General features: G+C 43.3%; 1 protein-coding gene across 4 annotated transcripts in view; it reads left to right on the top strand.

Annotated features, from left to right (window-relative positions):
* Window positions 1-15,758, top strand: part of ADAMTS17 (ADAM metallopeptidase with thrombospondin type 1 motif 17) — a 256,604-nt gene that overhangs the window by 158,142 nt on the left and 82,704 nt on the right. For 2 of the 4 annotated variants that reach the window (XM_073304274.1, XM_073304277.1), the window contains exons 15-16: window positions 9,804-9,924; window positions 13,328-13,402. In XM_073304274.1, coding sequence (XP_073160375.1) covers window positions 9,804-9,924; window positions 13,328-13,402 — 196 coding nt within the window. The remainder of the gene's footprint in view (window positions 1-9,803; window positions 9,925-13,327; window positions 13,403-15,758) is intronic. The other 2 variants (XM_073304276.1, XM_073304275.1) reach the window with 1 other exon arrangement.

The raw sequence follows: 15,758 nt of genomic DNA, 5'->3' as shown, positions 1-15,758 counted from the left end.
CAGATGTCTACACAGCAATTAAATAGCCCCGCAGCCCAAGCCCCATGAGTCCAAGTCAGCTGGCACGGGTCAGCCATGGATTTTTAATTGCAGTGTAGACATACCACCCACTACCAGCAATGCCATGTAGGATACTGCCAGTATCATCTGAAGGCAGTGAAGTAAGTGAATGAACACCATGGTAATACAGTAGAAACCTCTGGAGCCATAGATACACTACTAGTGTGTAATCACCATGGTATACCCCAGTGGTTCTCAACCTATTTACCATTGTGGGCCAAATATGTAGCTCTCTAAGTGTTATGTTGGTCACATCCACACTATATATACTACCTGTATGGCCCTGAGGATGTCACATGGGCCGCAGCTGTGTGCTGATTGGGCCACGGGTTGAGAACCACTGGTATACCCAGCATAGTACTGGCTTCTGGAGCCAGCAATATAAATGAAGCAATTGAGAACAAAGGGGTCGGGAGTCACCTACGTGACAACAGATGGATATCCATACGTAACAGACACACCTGCTCTAATGGCTTTCCCAATTCCAAGTTTGCCTTCATCCTTTCTAAAGTGCTCTTCAGCAGTCCTGTGAAGCAGCAAACTTGGCTCAGCATCGGCGTATTTGGTAGTAAACTACAGACACCAGCAACCTCTCTGTGCACTCCATCTCTGCTCCCCCATTTTCCCCTGCTGCCCTCCCCTGCTCCCTCTGCTCTTCCCAGACCTTTCCTCTTTCTGCCCCAGTGTCTCCCTTTTCTGCTCTTGCCTTTGTGCCTTCTCAGGAGCAGAGAGCAGCTGGACAGAAGTTCTCCAGCCCCTCTTCTGCCAAATTGTCACCTGACCTATGGATTGTATATTAATGATATTGATTGCATAAGAATTCCCATGTAACACTCTGGGGGTTGGTAAGTTCTTGTCCCAAGATCAGGCCCAGTACTGTTAGAATTATTATTCAGTTGGGAACTCCAATGTGCACAGTTGCAACACTAAAAGAAAAGGAGTACTTGTGGCACCTTAGAGACTAACCAATTTATTTGAGCATGAGCTTTCGTGAGCTACAGCTCACTTCATCGGATGCATACTGTGGAAACTGCAGAAGACATTATATACACAGAGACCATGAAACAATACCTCCTCCCACCCCACTCTCCTGCTGGTAATAGCTTATCTGGAGTGGTCAGTTTGGATGAGCTATTACCAGCAGGAGAGTGAGTTTGTGTGTGTATGGGTGGGGGGGGGGGTGAGAAAACCTGGATTTGTGCTGGAAATGGCCCACCTTAATTATCATGCACATTGTAGGGAGAGTGGTCACTTTGGATGAACTATTACCAGCAGGAGAGTGAGTTTGTGTGTGTATGGGTGGAGGGGGTGAGAAAACCTGGATTTGTGCTGGAAATGGCCCAACTTGATTATCATACACATTGTAAGGAGAGTGATCACTTTAGATAAGCTATTACCAGCAGGAGAGTGGGGTGGGAGGAGGTATTGTTTCATGGTCTATGTGTATATAATGTCTTCTGCAGTTTCCACAGTATGCATCCGATGAAGTGAGCTGTAGCTCACAAAAGCTCATGCTCAAATAAATTGGTTAGTCTCTAAGGTGCCACAAGTACTCCTTTTCTTTTTGCGAATACAGACTAACACGGCTGTTACTCTGAAACCAGTTGCAACACTCACACTTAGGAAAAGCCGTCTGAATTTGAAATAGTTTTATTAATAGAGTTAGCAGAGTTACAAACACTGCAGCCCAGTAAGGTAGATAGAGATAATACAGCACATGCATCTGAGCGTCCGTCCGTATACTCACACCATCTCTTGCAGAACAACCTGAAGTGTTAGTCATTATCTTCCTCCTCATCTTCTCAGTCAGCATCACTGATGGTCGTCTTCCTGACTTCTCCCAAGAGCTACCTCTCCCAAAACACGCACACCGGGGTACAGCTTTTATAAGGTGTTATACTGATAAGAGTATTGTATATTCAGTAGGGGTTTCATCCCCTTTTCCTTATTTGTACTTCCTCACCCTACTAATATTGGGGTGCCCTTCTCCCACAGGTTAATAGTCCGCTTACCTCAAGCTTATTAGCATATATGTCAATTAATTACCATCGTTTTCTTGTGGTCAGACATCTGCCGATGTTCCTAACTTTAAAATATCCCAAGCTGGTATAAACTAGCATCTTGTAGTAACCTGTCAGCAGTTTAGCCATTGCAGCATTCTGTCTTGTGATATCCTATGGTCTGGGCTTACTCCTGGTTAACTATTTATGCTAAGGCTTTTGGGGTCTTATTCCTTGATTAGTTTAGCAAAGCTTTTGTCTTATAGGTCTTGAGGCTTGGCTCATTGCATTACCACCTTAACGTATGCCTACGTCATACCTAGCAAATACCTGTACCTATAGGCTACAAAATCAGCGTTTCTCTCATCCTTAAATTCCCTTCCGTAAAACCCACCTTCTCAAGCAATCCCCTTCTTTCTCTCCTCAACAGTCATGACACACATGCCTTTCCTGAACCAATGTCCTCTGTCTCATTTTGTGTTTTTCTTGTTGTAGGCAGGTGATAAAGTCTTTGGGGGCAGAAAACAGGACTTGGGTGCAGTTTTCACAAAAACCTAAGTGCCCTTTTGAGAAGTGTCTTCAGTGGGAGTTGTGTGCCAAAACGCCACTAAAAAGCTGGCTCTTGGGCACTTAGGAGCCTAAATCTCATTGTAAGTTAAGCGGGATATAGGCTCCAGGGTATCTAAGGCACTTTTGATACTAGCGCTTGGGCTCCTAAATCACCTAGATATTTTTAAAATTTTACTTATTTAGCCAAATGCTCAGGTCCAGCTTTATTCTGTCCTGACTTAAAAAAATTCTTTGTGAGTTTGCCTGGCTTAGTGCTAAGTAAAAAACATAGTAGTGACCTCAGGAGTTGTCTTAAAATCGAAGAGAGCAGTATAAAACAGTGACTGTCTAGAAATGTTTTATAGCACTGATGAAGGCAGTTGCTAGCAATGTCTCTTTAGCAGACTACAGTAATTGTTCAGTGTGTATGCAGGGATTTGCCATTTTCTGCTGGAAAATGCATTTAGCCTGCTCTTAAATGGAGTCCCTTCTTGTCGTTGTGTTCTTGGCTGCTGCAAATCGGTACCATTCTGGATATCAGCAACGGTCTCAGGTGCCTGTGATAGTGAATAAAGTCAGTGTAAAACTGCAAACCTTGCACATGGTACCTAGCGCTCTAATTAGCTGGCTTTCGCTGCCGTACTTCAGGCTGTGTTGGAGATTGTATATGAGAGTGTAACCCGAATCTCAGATTGCTTTCATGTCATCACCTTTTCTTTCTTTAAAGCAACAACAAATCTATAATAAGATTCCATGAATTGTAGAATTCATAAGATTTTGTTTCTGTCTGAACTCTCTGCTCTGTGTGTCCTTGCAGGAAATACAATAATGGGAGCGCTGCAATCTCTGAAGCATTTCAGTTGCTTGTTACTTTGGTGCTGCTGATGTTAGCATAGTACTGATGGCAGACACAATAGCAGGAAAACCCTCCCATGGTACACAAGTGTGCCAAAGAGAAGACGAGAAATAATCGAGCAGCTCAGTTGTGGAGCATATGAATTTATCTTTGGCCTCTCTCAAAGCACGTACTCCATGCTTAGTAAACTATCACAGGACTGAAGCTGACAAGGAGGAAAAGCTTTCTGATGGGGGACTGGATATTGTACTTCAAGATGTTTCATCAGACCCTTTTGAAAACTAAATCCCGTACAGTGGAATATGGCTAAAGATCAGAGCAGCCTTTTCTGCGATTTAACAATTTATGATGTAAGGATGTTCGGGCTTTTCCACAGCTTTCTTGTAAAGTTGTTGCCATCGCATGGATTCTGCTGCTTGCTAGCAAATCTACAGTTTACTCATGGATAATACACTGCTGCCTATGGGACAGCAAATTCATTACAGAAGGACTTCTTTCAAATGATTGTTGTCGTAATGTGTCAAGGGCCAATGCTAATTCCATAGAAATGGACAGATTTTCAAAAATACGGTTCTAAGTTGTACCTGCAAAATATGTTCATTTGGGCACAAAGGGCACACGCAGAATAGCTCATTACCTGCACAAGCTGGAGATGGGAGACACTTTGTGCACATCAGTACCCGTTTCTTGCGTTCGTCTGCATATTTTTGCTCATGCAATTAACTGTTTGCGTCCTCCTGCTGCTTTTCCACGCAGGACCCGGTTCTTGCATTTCAAACATGGGTCCCAAATGTTCCATCCCAAGTCATTTTACACTGCGGAGCTATGCTTATGCCTGTCCTTCGCTTAGCCTTGCAGGGCGCACAGAAAGTCTAGCATGCTTTACTTGGGACTGTTCTGCGGCTTGCCTCGGTCAGGCCTTGGCTCTGTGATAATGTAATCTGAAGAGTAGAAAACAAACCTACTGCTGCTCTTGATGAACAGAGAATAGAGACAAAGAATAGGTGTTTGTAGTGTCTATCTAAGCTTCTAAAGACTTACCACTTTTGAGTCTGCTTTAGATTTGCTGTGTTCCACTGCCAACTATTTTCCCATCCGTTCCCCTGCCATTCACTGAATTGGAAAGTAGGTGACTCAAGTTAGCTCAGGAAGAGCACATGGGACAAGTGAGTGATAACATGGCACCTCCCTTGGATGCTTTCCTCTTTACTTTATGATCGCTGGGGCTCGGCTTATCCTGCAAAGCAGCCACCTTGCATTCAGATGTACTTCACCCAGAAGACGTGAGGATCACATTGAATCCCATTCTGGGGAGAAACTCTAGTGAATAAATAATTGTAGGGTTAAGTGGCTGGGTAATATAGAGACACAGATACACTGAAGTTTATCCATTGAATGTATCTAATTCAGAACAGGATGGACATTGCCCACCTACCCTGCCCCAAGGGTGGCTCCATGACTGAAGCAAACTTTGAAGGTTCAGAAAATGCTGCTGGCTGGAGCACTATTTATTTTCCCTGCAGACAGGGATTTTTTGTTGGTTTCTACTCTTGTTTGTAGCACCCCCATTTAGTGTAAAACCCAAATGGAAGCGAAACGGAGCGGACAGTAATGTTCAAACTAGCTACTAGAGTAGCGTCCTCGGGTAGCTTCCATTCACGGATCAAAGCAGAAGCCCATAACCCACGTCACTGGATGCAGCTGTGCTTTCAGTAAGGAAACAGGACTTCTCTTAAGACGTCTCCAGTCTGACATCACCTACTCACCTGTGTACATTCCTGTTTCATGTGTTCCATCCCTTGAACTATAAATGGACACTGGATATTATGGAGAAAAGTTGGCAATGCACATGAGTCTGGCCTAACCAGCATGTTCTGTACATGATTAATTTGCAGACTGGCACATGTTGAATCAATATTTATAGTTGATCCATTGAGACAATGTGTTTAGCTCAACATCTGGGAAGCATTACAATTCTGTGAACATACAATGTCAGGTCTGACACTGGGTTGGGTGTACATAACAATAATTGTATTTATATAGCAAAACACACACACTCAGAGGCTCTTGTACAGCCATTCAAAATACAAATAAAATCATTGTTAAAGCAATACTCAAATAATATGCAAACCAGACCACATGCTTAGGAATCCAAATGATTATGGTATCATTAAAAAGGAGAGGGGAGGGTTCCTATGTAAGGGCCAGCAATGCTTGAAACTGAAAATGCCCCCCATCAAGTATATTTTCAGATGTTTAATTATTTAAAAAGGGGAGGGAGGAGTGGACCGAGATGCCTGCTCAAAGAGAATGAGTTCCATGCCATATGGCTCACTCAGCAAAGGCATAAGGAGTGACTGATTACTCCTAAACATTGATGGTGTCAAAGCACAAGGTCAACCAGGAGGCTTGTCAAGGGGCCTAATATAGCCAGGTGCTCACCCTATAGGGCTTTAAACCCCATTTGAAAATCAGCTGGCAACCGCTCCCATGTCAAGGCACTTTGTTTTATCGGGGGCCTCCATCATATTCCCTGTACAAAGTGATGCTTTATAATACTGGTTAATAACAGTACCACAGCCACATCTCTGGTTTTCAACAACCAATTTGGGCAGAAGCCAGAACCACTGGGCAAAATCTAGAGTCCATCACTTCAAGGAAGGCCTGTACTGTGCTGATGTCAGCGTGCACAATGAAATCCCCAAGGGCAAGAATCCTGAGGGCTTCAAGAGCAGGGCTGGTACTGGAGAAGTCAGCTATGAGGTCTTCCAGATGAGCTGGTGGTATTTACACCAGCATTACCATCCATTTTTGTCCTCCCCCGGAAATACAAAGACACTCTTCTCCTGCGGGGCCATCTTGTGCATTGCATACAGAGTAAAAACATGCCACAGTTACTTCCTTTCCTTTTTATTCTCTCTCAGTTTGGTGGGATCATAGAGTATCCCTCCAGAATGAAATGAACCAGCAGTGTGGTCTAACCATTCGACCCTAGAGTGCTCTATAGATTCTGTCAAAACTTGCAATACATGCTGCCCCATGAAGTGACTTACTTTATCAACTTTGCACTTTATGATGTGTTGGACACACCCACTCCCACCCTCTGTGCTATCAGACCCGTGGGGCATACAAATCAAGAGGTGTCAGTGAAGTCACAGCAAAATGAGGTGGTCAGTGTGTGGGCAAATGGTTTGTCTGTTGCCCAAGAAACACTATTTGCCCTCTGTGCTATCAGACCCATGGGGCATAGACATCAAGAGGTGTCAGTGAAGTCACAGCAAAATGAGGTGGTCAGTGTGTGGGGAAATGGTTTGCCAGTTGCCCAAGAAACACCATTTGCTTCCAGAAGAGCCTCTCCTCACCCTTTTTGTCAGTGGCCATGATGAAGCTGTTGTTGCACCTTTGTTTTGCGGGAGATCTTGAGTGTGTCTCTAATGGATGTTGTCATTAACATGTGCGTCACATATGCCTTATACTGCAAGGTAACACCTAACCATGTGTGTCCCGTGTTTTCTGACTTGCAGGGCAACTCGTGCCATAAAAATGTGCTCATTAGACTAGAGGTGGATTGGGTCCATCTGATAGTTTGTTGACTGTATCCAGAGGTGGGATTTTCCTAAGCGATCAGCATTGACCTAACTCTGCTCCCATTTAAGTTATTGATTAAACTCACAGAAATCGAGGTACATCCCTACTCCAAACATGTCTCTGACATCGTGAGAGTCTGGCTACTCTAAGATTTCATCCTTTCCTTGATATGGCAGTACTTGTACGTGATATTGTAATTCACATCGTAAACCCTCATCAGAAAGGTTCTGGGGCTGGGTGTAATTGATCATTCTGAAAAACAATGTACCTCATCAGCTCGCCACTAAAAAAATTTCTCATGTTCTGCATGTAGAAAAGAGTGAGGGGGGATTTGATAGCAGCCTTCAACTACCTGAAGGGGAGTTCCAAAGAGGATGGAGCTAGGCTGTTCTCAGTGGTGGCAGATGACAGAAAAAGGAGTAATGGTCTCAAGTTGCAGTGGGGGAGGTCTAGGTTGGATATTAGGAAACACTATTTCACTAGGAGGGTGGTGAAGCACTGGAATGGGTTACCTAGGGTGGTGATGGAATCTCCATCCTTAGAGGTTTTTAAGGTCAGGCTTGACAAAGCCCTGGCTGGGATGATTTAGTTGGTGTTGGTCCTGCTTTGAGCAGGGGGTTGGACTAGATGACCTCCTGAGGTCTCTTCCAACCCTAATCTTCTATGATTCTTCTATGTAATTTGGTCAGCTGAGCTAGAATCAGCATGTCTTTATGAATATCATTATGTACTTACTATATGAGATACATTGACATATCAAGGCGCATTAGATATTTATTTCTCTATCCTACATGGCCTGACTCATACTTATGGGGCATTAATTAGGTAGCATCCCTGTGTGAAAATTTGCCTTAAAAACATGAAAAGCACAGAGCCGTTCCCTCTTTATCTTTACTTGGCTGTCCTACATCGCCGTCATGGTTTAAGGTTTATGAAGAACCCCAGTGTAGATCCAGAGATCTGGTCCTTTGCATTCCTGTGTTGTTGATCCTCCTCTCTCTACTTACCTCCTCTACAATCCTGTGGGCTGGTCTCATAACACTTGCAATAAAGTTGGTTGAAGTGTTTGCCACATTTATCCATCCAGTTGCATGCGGTTGTTCAAATGCAGCTGGAAATATATGGCTGACTGCTGTCCTGCCAAGTTACAAGGAAAGCTGTGTATCAGTCAAGTGCTATCTATCGTTATCAGGTCCACACAAGCAACAGCTTCTCACAGCTCCCACTGTCCAGGAGCAGCAAATAGCATCCACTGGGAGCTGCAGAGGGCCATGCCTGCAGATTGTCAACGTATATGAAACGTCTCGCGGCCTGCCAGTGGATTACCCTGATGGGCCATATGCCGAAGGTTGCCGATCCCTGGCTTAGATTATGCCCAGGATTACCAGGCTTCAGAAATTCTCTCCTGCCCCCATTCCTTCTCAGTCAGCAACAAGCATCAGCAGTGTCTTTACTGCCTTGGAGAAAGAAGTTCATATCTCCCTTACGTGCAGTATCTGTCACTCCGTTCCAAACCAGACTTGCAAGGTGCCAGAACTCCAGTTTAAAAAGCACCTCATGGAGAAAGCAATGAGGTTCCAGTTGGACTCAGGCTGGGGAGACCCCGTAGCTCAGCCAGAGTAGTCGAAGAGCATGCCTCCTGTCATGAGGTGTGAAGCTGAAAAGTTGGGGGTCCTCAGTCAGGGTCCCACCATGAGAGCAAGGATTAAGGAGAGCACAAAATGTCCTAGTGTTTGCCTATGGGGTGAAATGGTAAAGATTTTTAGTGGTAACTGCTTTAGGCATGTATGTAAAATCGTGACTATCACTACAATCCAAATGCCTTTTCAACTGAAGCATTGGGTTAAATTCTTTAAATATTTTTAGGATCATTTAGGTGCAAAAAAAAAGTCAAAACTGAATACAGTGGGAGCGTTGGCAAAATGTCACATCTGTGCATGCATACAGCAGTTTGCACTTACAGATCAGTGAACCTAAATTCTTGATACATTTATTGTGACCCTAAATTCTTGATAACATAAATGTGGGTTTCTGGTGTTCAGTTAATGGGACCTGCTGAAAATGTGGACATGAGCACTAGCATCCTGAGCCATTCAGTTCAAATAGTGAAAATGTAATAGATGCTGAGTGTTTGTTGCTGAATGTTAGTGTCGTCAGCGAGGTCCTGATACAATGCCCTGATACTTCCATGAGCAATAGATCAGGACCTCAGGCATAATCTCGGAGGAACTTGTGGTGAAGGCATGAAACTGGAACTCCGATACCTGGATTCTGTTCCTAGCTCTGCCTTAAGCTTCCCGTGTGAATCTGAGCAAGTCACTGAACTTCTCAGTGCCTCTCTTCCCATTTCCAAAATGGGACTCATGGTATATATTTGTTTCACAAGGGTATTATGAAGGTTAATTAATATTTGTAAAGTTATTTGAGATCCTCAAATGGAAGATGCTATAAAATACAGAGTATCCTTGTAATCTGTTAATATTTAAACATGTTAGTGCAAATACACAAATGTGCCTTGGATAGCTAGGGTTTTATGATGTTGCTTACAACAGGGAAGCTTTTTATAAGGTGGTTTGTGCATTTGCTATTGAACAAGAGTGTTTTGCTGACTAACCAAGCCAATGCCGTACTGACTGAATGATCTCCTGACTCTCAACGTTCTTTTCCTGTTCAGCTTTTCAGTCAGCCCGGTTTAGCGACACTTTAGCCTTGTAAATGAAATAACGAGCGCCTCTGGTTGTTGTCATTAGAAAATCGGCTGCGATGGGATCATTGGCTCAGCTGCCAAAGAGGATCGCTGTGGGATCTGCAACGGAGATGGCAAAACCTGTAAAGTGGTGAAAGGAGACTTCAACCACACCAAGGGGATGGGTAAGTAGCATTCAGCAAAAGCGCTCTGCCTTCATCTTAACTGCTTAACATCTAGGAGTTAGAGAGCTAGTGACAACTCTTTAAAAGTAGGTGAGTTGCACAGTGTGGTGCCTGATCAAATAGCCATTGTACATTTAAAAAGAAAATTGAAATGACTATTTTTAGAGGTTGATACACAGGGAGTGTTATGGCTGTCCGTGAGATTCGGCTCTTGCAGACACTGATATAAGTTGGGGGTGAGAGTAGCTCCAGTGTTTACAGTGGAATTACTCTAATTTACACGAGTATTTCTGACCCCATTTGTTGCCCAGAAGTAATCTGCTAAAATGTTTGAGACGGAATCAGTGACTAGCTGTACAAGAATAAGATGGTCAAATCTTTAGTTATTCACGACACCTAATCTTATCGCACAGTTATTTCAGAATAATTGTTTAACCTATAAGAGTTCCTACAAGGGTCCAATTCTGTGAGGTGATGAGTCCCTCTTGAGAAGGGGAATTGAAGATGCTCAGGGCTTCAAAGGGTCAGGCCTGTTGGCACTGTGTAATACCTTTTGCCATTCAGTTTCGTTAACCATGTTCCAGTTTTATTAAAGAACTGGTTCAGCGGTGGAATTCCATCTGCAGCCTCTTCCTGTTTGCTAAGATTGGCCATTGCCTCCTTAAGTGAATTCAAAGAAGTCACACTGTACAGTTCATGTTGAACATAATAGGTAATTTTGATGTAAAATGAGAGAGAAAAAAATCAAGATAATCATAATGTCTCCTCCTGTGGGAGACAGCTGATTTTGGCATTTAGACTGAAAGCTCCTGGGTACATCCCGGATGATTCATGTAATGGTCAGGATATCTCCACTTCAGCTAAACCAGGGGACCCTATTCTCTGAGTATTTATACTGACTTCATGCCAGCAACGTAGAAGCATTGAAATAAGACTGTTTTCAGTCAAGCTCAAGCTATCCCCTCTGGTTTTGCACACCCGTTGTGTGTGAATTAGCCCGTGTTCCTTAGTCACTGTTCCACACTTATGAGAGACCTGTTGCCATTCATCCTGGTCAAGCAACGTGCGAGGGAAATTAGACTTAGGACCCAGAGGCCACTCCAGGAGGGAGGAAGTATTTAGGAAAAATGACTGATATTTAAATGAATATTGCCATCTCCACATGTAGGGAAGCAAAAACAAAGCACATTCGACAGGTGCTGTTTTGGGACCCAGCTGAGCAAAGCAGTTAAAGATGTCCGTGGAGCACATGCTTGAGTTCCATTGCATTCATTATTAAAGTTAAGTGTGTGCTCAACTGCTTTGGTGAATCAGGGCTTCAAAGCTGGTGCTCTGACTCTCTTTTCTAATTTCTACTACCTCCTTCCCATACTTTTATCTGTGAAGCCAGCTACCACCTCTGAGGTGCAGGTGGAATTAGCAAACTTCATTAATACTTTCTGGAGTTCATTTGTGCACTTCCATTGTCAGGCCAATCTGTAGCATGATTTCCAGGCTGCAGTTTTTACTGCTCTGACCGTTGTGTTTCATTTGGAGTCCAGCTGTTGGTAGTGAGAAGTTTGCATTTTGGCTGTGCAAGACTAAGGAAAAGATTTGCCTTGGTTAACTTTGTTGGCATGCACCTGTGCTTTGAGAGTTGGACTCTGAGAGCATGTCACAAAATATTGCACACAACTTTTGCAATTAAAAAGGAACAGCATTGGTATAATTTTGCCATACCTCTTATGTCTGTGTTGGAAGTGTACGTTGCATCACCAAATCTATAGCTCATGCCGGTGGTGAAACCACTGCTCCATCTTCTACAACAGTTCCCGATCTGAAGATCAACAAATGTATGCCTAGTTTACAGTTTCACTGCTTCTCTGTCTCCTGCAGGAAATGGGAATTACACTCTGGTCATTTTAGATGGGAAAACCATTCTCCATTTCTGTAGTAGCAGTGCTAGCTGGAAATAAGTATCTCTTAGGTTTCCCTTCAGAAACATCTATCTTTGTTATTTATGGATCAAAATCACTATGAAACCTCATGCAACAAAAAGACTTGACCCAGATAGATGATAAACTTCTGGGTTCCTGCCAGAATTCGAAAGTGATATACATCTGTTTTCAATTAGGTAGGCTGCTCTCAATACATGCAGTGACTTTTCCCCGTGGCAGATCTGTAGGAACTGAACGTTCTCTGCTGATTGTCAACCAGATGAGTACAGCAGGGATTCCCCCATCTCTAGAGACGCTAGGTAATCAACATAGGATGACAGGGCAGATGCGACAGTACCCAGAGGAGATGTTGATCATTAATATTATAAAGTACAAACCTTTATCGCACCCTCATTCTTTACTGAATATCTGGAACATGAGAGAGAGAGAGAGACGCATCAATCCTATCTAAAATGTTACTTCACCATTGAAAATACTTCATTTGCCCATCTTACATCGTTGTACAAATAAGGATTTTTTCCAGCAATTATACTATGTCCTGACCCATACATTAGCTACTTTTTTTCCCGAAAAATAGTAGATTAAAACACTATGTGAAAAATAACCCAAAATATTGAGATCTGTGTTGGGCAAAGGCATATCTTCCAGGTTGGAAATTGTATTTGTTTCTATTTTAAACTATTTCTTACCTGTGTCACTGATAACAGCTCAGACTGTTAAAATTCAAAGAATGTTCAAAATTGTGAAAGTTTTGCTATTTATTCTCTCTGCTTTTACATTTCTCTCAGCATAGACAGTGAAATTAGACATGTTGGTTTCACTTATGGTTCCAGACCCCGATTCTGCTTAAATGTTAAGCCCTGTGAGTTAATCTGTGGTGTTCAATGGGGCTTCTCATATGCGTAAGTGTTTTGCAGGATCAGGACCTTAGTCAGTTGCACATTCTGTGTCTCATGCACTGGCACAAAGCTGCAGTGTTCAGGTTGCAAACACCACAAGGAAACGTGTATTTGTTTCGGAAAAGTCTGTGGATTTTCTTTAAAAATCAGCGTTTTAATAATGTTTAAATTCCAAGATTTTACAAAGCCTAAATTTTGGGCCAAATGTGACTAAGCAGCATGAATCACGATAGCAGAATCAGGGCCTGGATATTGAAATCATTACCGAAGAGAGTGGCAGATCCCTCATTGACTTGCTTTGATTTGGGTCAAGCCCAAAGCCCCTGTGGTAAGTGTGTTGATTTATGATTTCAGAAGAGAATAGCTGTGAAATGTCAAGACGTTGATTGTTAAGAAGTATCAGTTTGAGAATTGCACCTACAACGTTTGGGCCAGATCCTGCAGCTGCTGTGCACGTGGGACTCCGCTGACTGCAGGATCGGTCCCTGTATGTCCTGTGATTGCAAACCATGCTGTTGAGCTCTCTTAACTGGACTAAACCCATGCCAACTCCTTTCTGTTTCTCAGTAACCAATAGTCATTGTAAGAAGGTTTCCACGTGTGTGATGGCAAAAGCAAAGGCTGTTCCCAAGTGTTTCTCGTGTAAGATGCCTAAATGCTGTGTGTGGTGTCATTGGGTAGCTGTTGTTTGGTGTTGGTTTTCTGTCCTCCTCCTCCTGGTTGGATTGGGTGAGGAGACTGCATTGTATAAAAAGCCATGGATACACTTTAAAGCCTTCTACATTCAGCATAACTAGCCTGAATTGGAAAGACAGCACGTGGGTCCTTTGCCTTTTAGAGGAGCTGCCTAGCCACCAGAATACCATGTTTGTCAGCCCGCTATCAAGTTCTGCCCCTGTTTCTTCTCTTCCACCCCATCTCTATAGTGCCACAGAGTTTTCAGAGGTTCTGCACACTGGATACTTGTCTCCGCACTAGGCCTGGTCCCCCTGTTTCCTGGGAACTAAATTTACCGCCCCCCCACCCCCCGACGTCCCAAATGGTGTTCCAAGTCATATTCTGCACTTATGCCAGATCCTCAGTAATGTATACTGGAAGCCAATGGAGCTATGCTGATTTACAACAGCTAGGGGTCTGGCCCTTCTCTTCCTCCTTGTAAGATTCCTATCCAGATTCCAGTGCCATACAGGTCAAACTTAGAGACCTGCCACATGAGACATTTTTTCACATGTGCATCTGTATTGCTCTTCCCTGGCCAGATGAAGATGCCCTCTGTCTTGTGACCCAAAAGAGAAGCTGCGGTTGTTTGGCTTATGTTTTAAGTCAGTACTCCAGATGGCAGTAAATAATTAAATGAACTAGGCCAATTGCTCTTACAATAACTTTTCTTCATGAGCAGTTTCTGTTTTTAATATGGTGACAAAATCAAACATTTTTTGCAGGATTTTAACCTTGACAGTAGTGCATTTAAAATAAAAAGAAAATTGAGAGATGGTGCTTTAAGCCTGGGCAGGTTCTTCTCTCAGCATGTGCAAGAAAATTCTGTTAATAGGATATACAGTCAGGTGATGAGAGGCAGACAGAAACACACAGCAGTGGGTGACTTACCAGGTTTCAATCAGCTGTCCTTTATAGGAAGCATTACCACCAAATTGACACTCGGTAGCAATATCAAGAGGCTTTGAAATCTGTCCATGGCTTCACGATGAAATGATTTGCCTCCAGGCTAGCTACCCCATGGCTGGAAGTAAACAGTGGTGGGTGGGTACTGTGTGAGTAGGTACCTACAATTGGTAATCGCCAGGATTCTCATGCGCGCAAGAAGATAAACTAGTCATTAGTCTTTTATTTTCTGATCAGCAACAAGAATTGTATTCTGTACAAAATCTAGTTAGAGGGACAGTAGATTACTGAGAGGATCAGTAATGAGGGCGTGGAGGTTGCCACCTGTAGGCTGTCAGTTGGAATTCAGCCCTGACCGATAGTGAGGGCAAGTCATTAGCATCTTCTGACTGCTCAAAAAATGAGCTCTTAAGTCTCAGTCTAGTGTCTAATGGATATGTTTCCACAGCACTGCCGCAATAGGTACTGACTGGCACTCTTATCAACGGGAACAAGGACTGAAAGAGCTATGGAGACTGCCCTGGCCACCCCAGGACAGTGGGGATGTCTATGCTGTACATGTTCAGCAGATTAAAAAAGGGGTGCAGTCTTTACAGCTCTCAACTTGGGACCTTGCAGCAGGACAGCGTCTAAAACTCAGGATAGTGCAGGGGCTTGGGTTTTGTTCTACCCATGCTGTGATACACCCCCATTAGGAAGATACAAAGGTACATTGCTTAGAGATTAGCACTTGCAGCCATGGGGTAACATCTGCTCTACCCGAGAGTTTGTCTTCCAGTAACATCCAAACCAGTTTTGTAGTAATTCAGTTCCACGTTGAAATTCGTGCTAACCTCTCTCTCCTCTCTGGGACTAATAACACTGCCTAACAGTGGGTTCTCCTGTTTGAGCCTGCTTTCCTCTTGCAAATCTCTCCAGTGTTTAAGTGAAGAAACAGTAGCCACCATACATGTATTAATCTGCTTGATGACAAAGCTACCTCTTTGTTCTGGCGTCTCTCCTAATACAAGTTCACCATATATCTTGTATCTAGGACTCACTTCAATCACGGCCTTATGTTGCTGGGACACTGATGTAACACAGATTATCCAGAAAGATTGTTGCATGCCAAAATAGCTGTTCCCAAGGTGGAGCACAGTACGTACAGCTCTAGAAATGCCCAAATAATGAAATTCTCCGGTTTATACTTTCCAACCTTCATCTTAAAAGTCTGACTTTTGGATGAAATAACTAGAACCACTGCCTGATTGTTGCCAGATCTCATCAGTCTTTATGCAGCTGCTCACCTAAACAGAATTTTAACTCAACCTTGCAGACCCCAGCATTGCAAAGAGTTACCTACCCCCAGGTTACCTAACAGATCTTTGACAGTCTT

The sequence above is a fragment of the Lepidochelys kempii genome, chromosome 10, assembly GCF_965140265.1.
Source record: "Lepidochelys kempii isolate rLepKem1 chromosome 10, rLepKem1.hap2, whole genome shotgun sequence".
NCBI lineage: Eukaryota > Metazoa > Chordata > Testudines > Cheloniidae > Lepidochelys > Lepidochelys kempii.
This window is presented reverse-complemented; position numbering and strand designations above follow the sequence as displayed.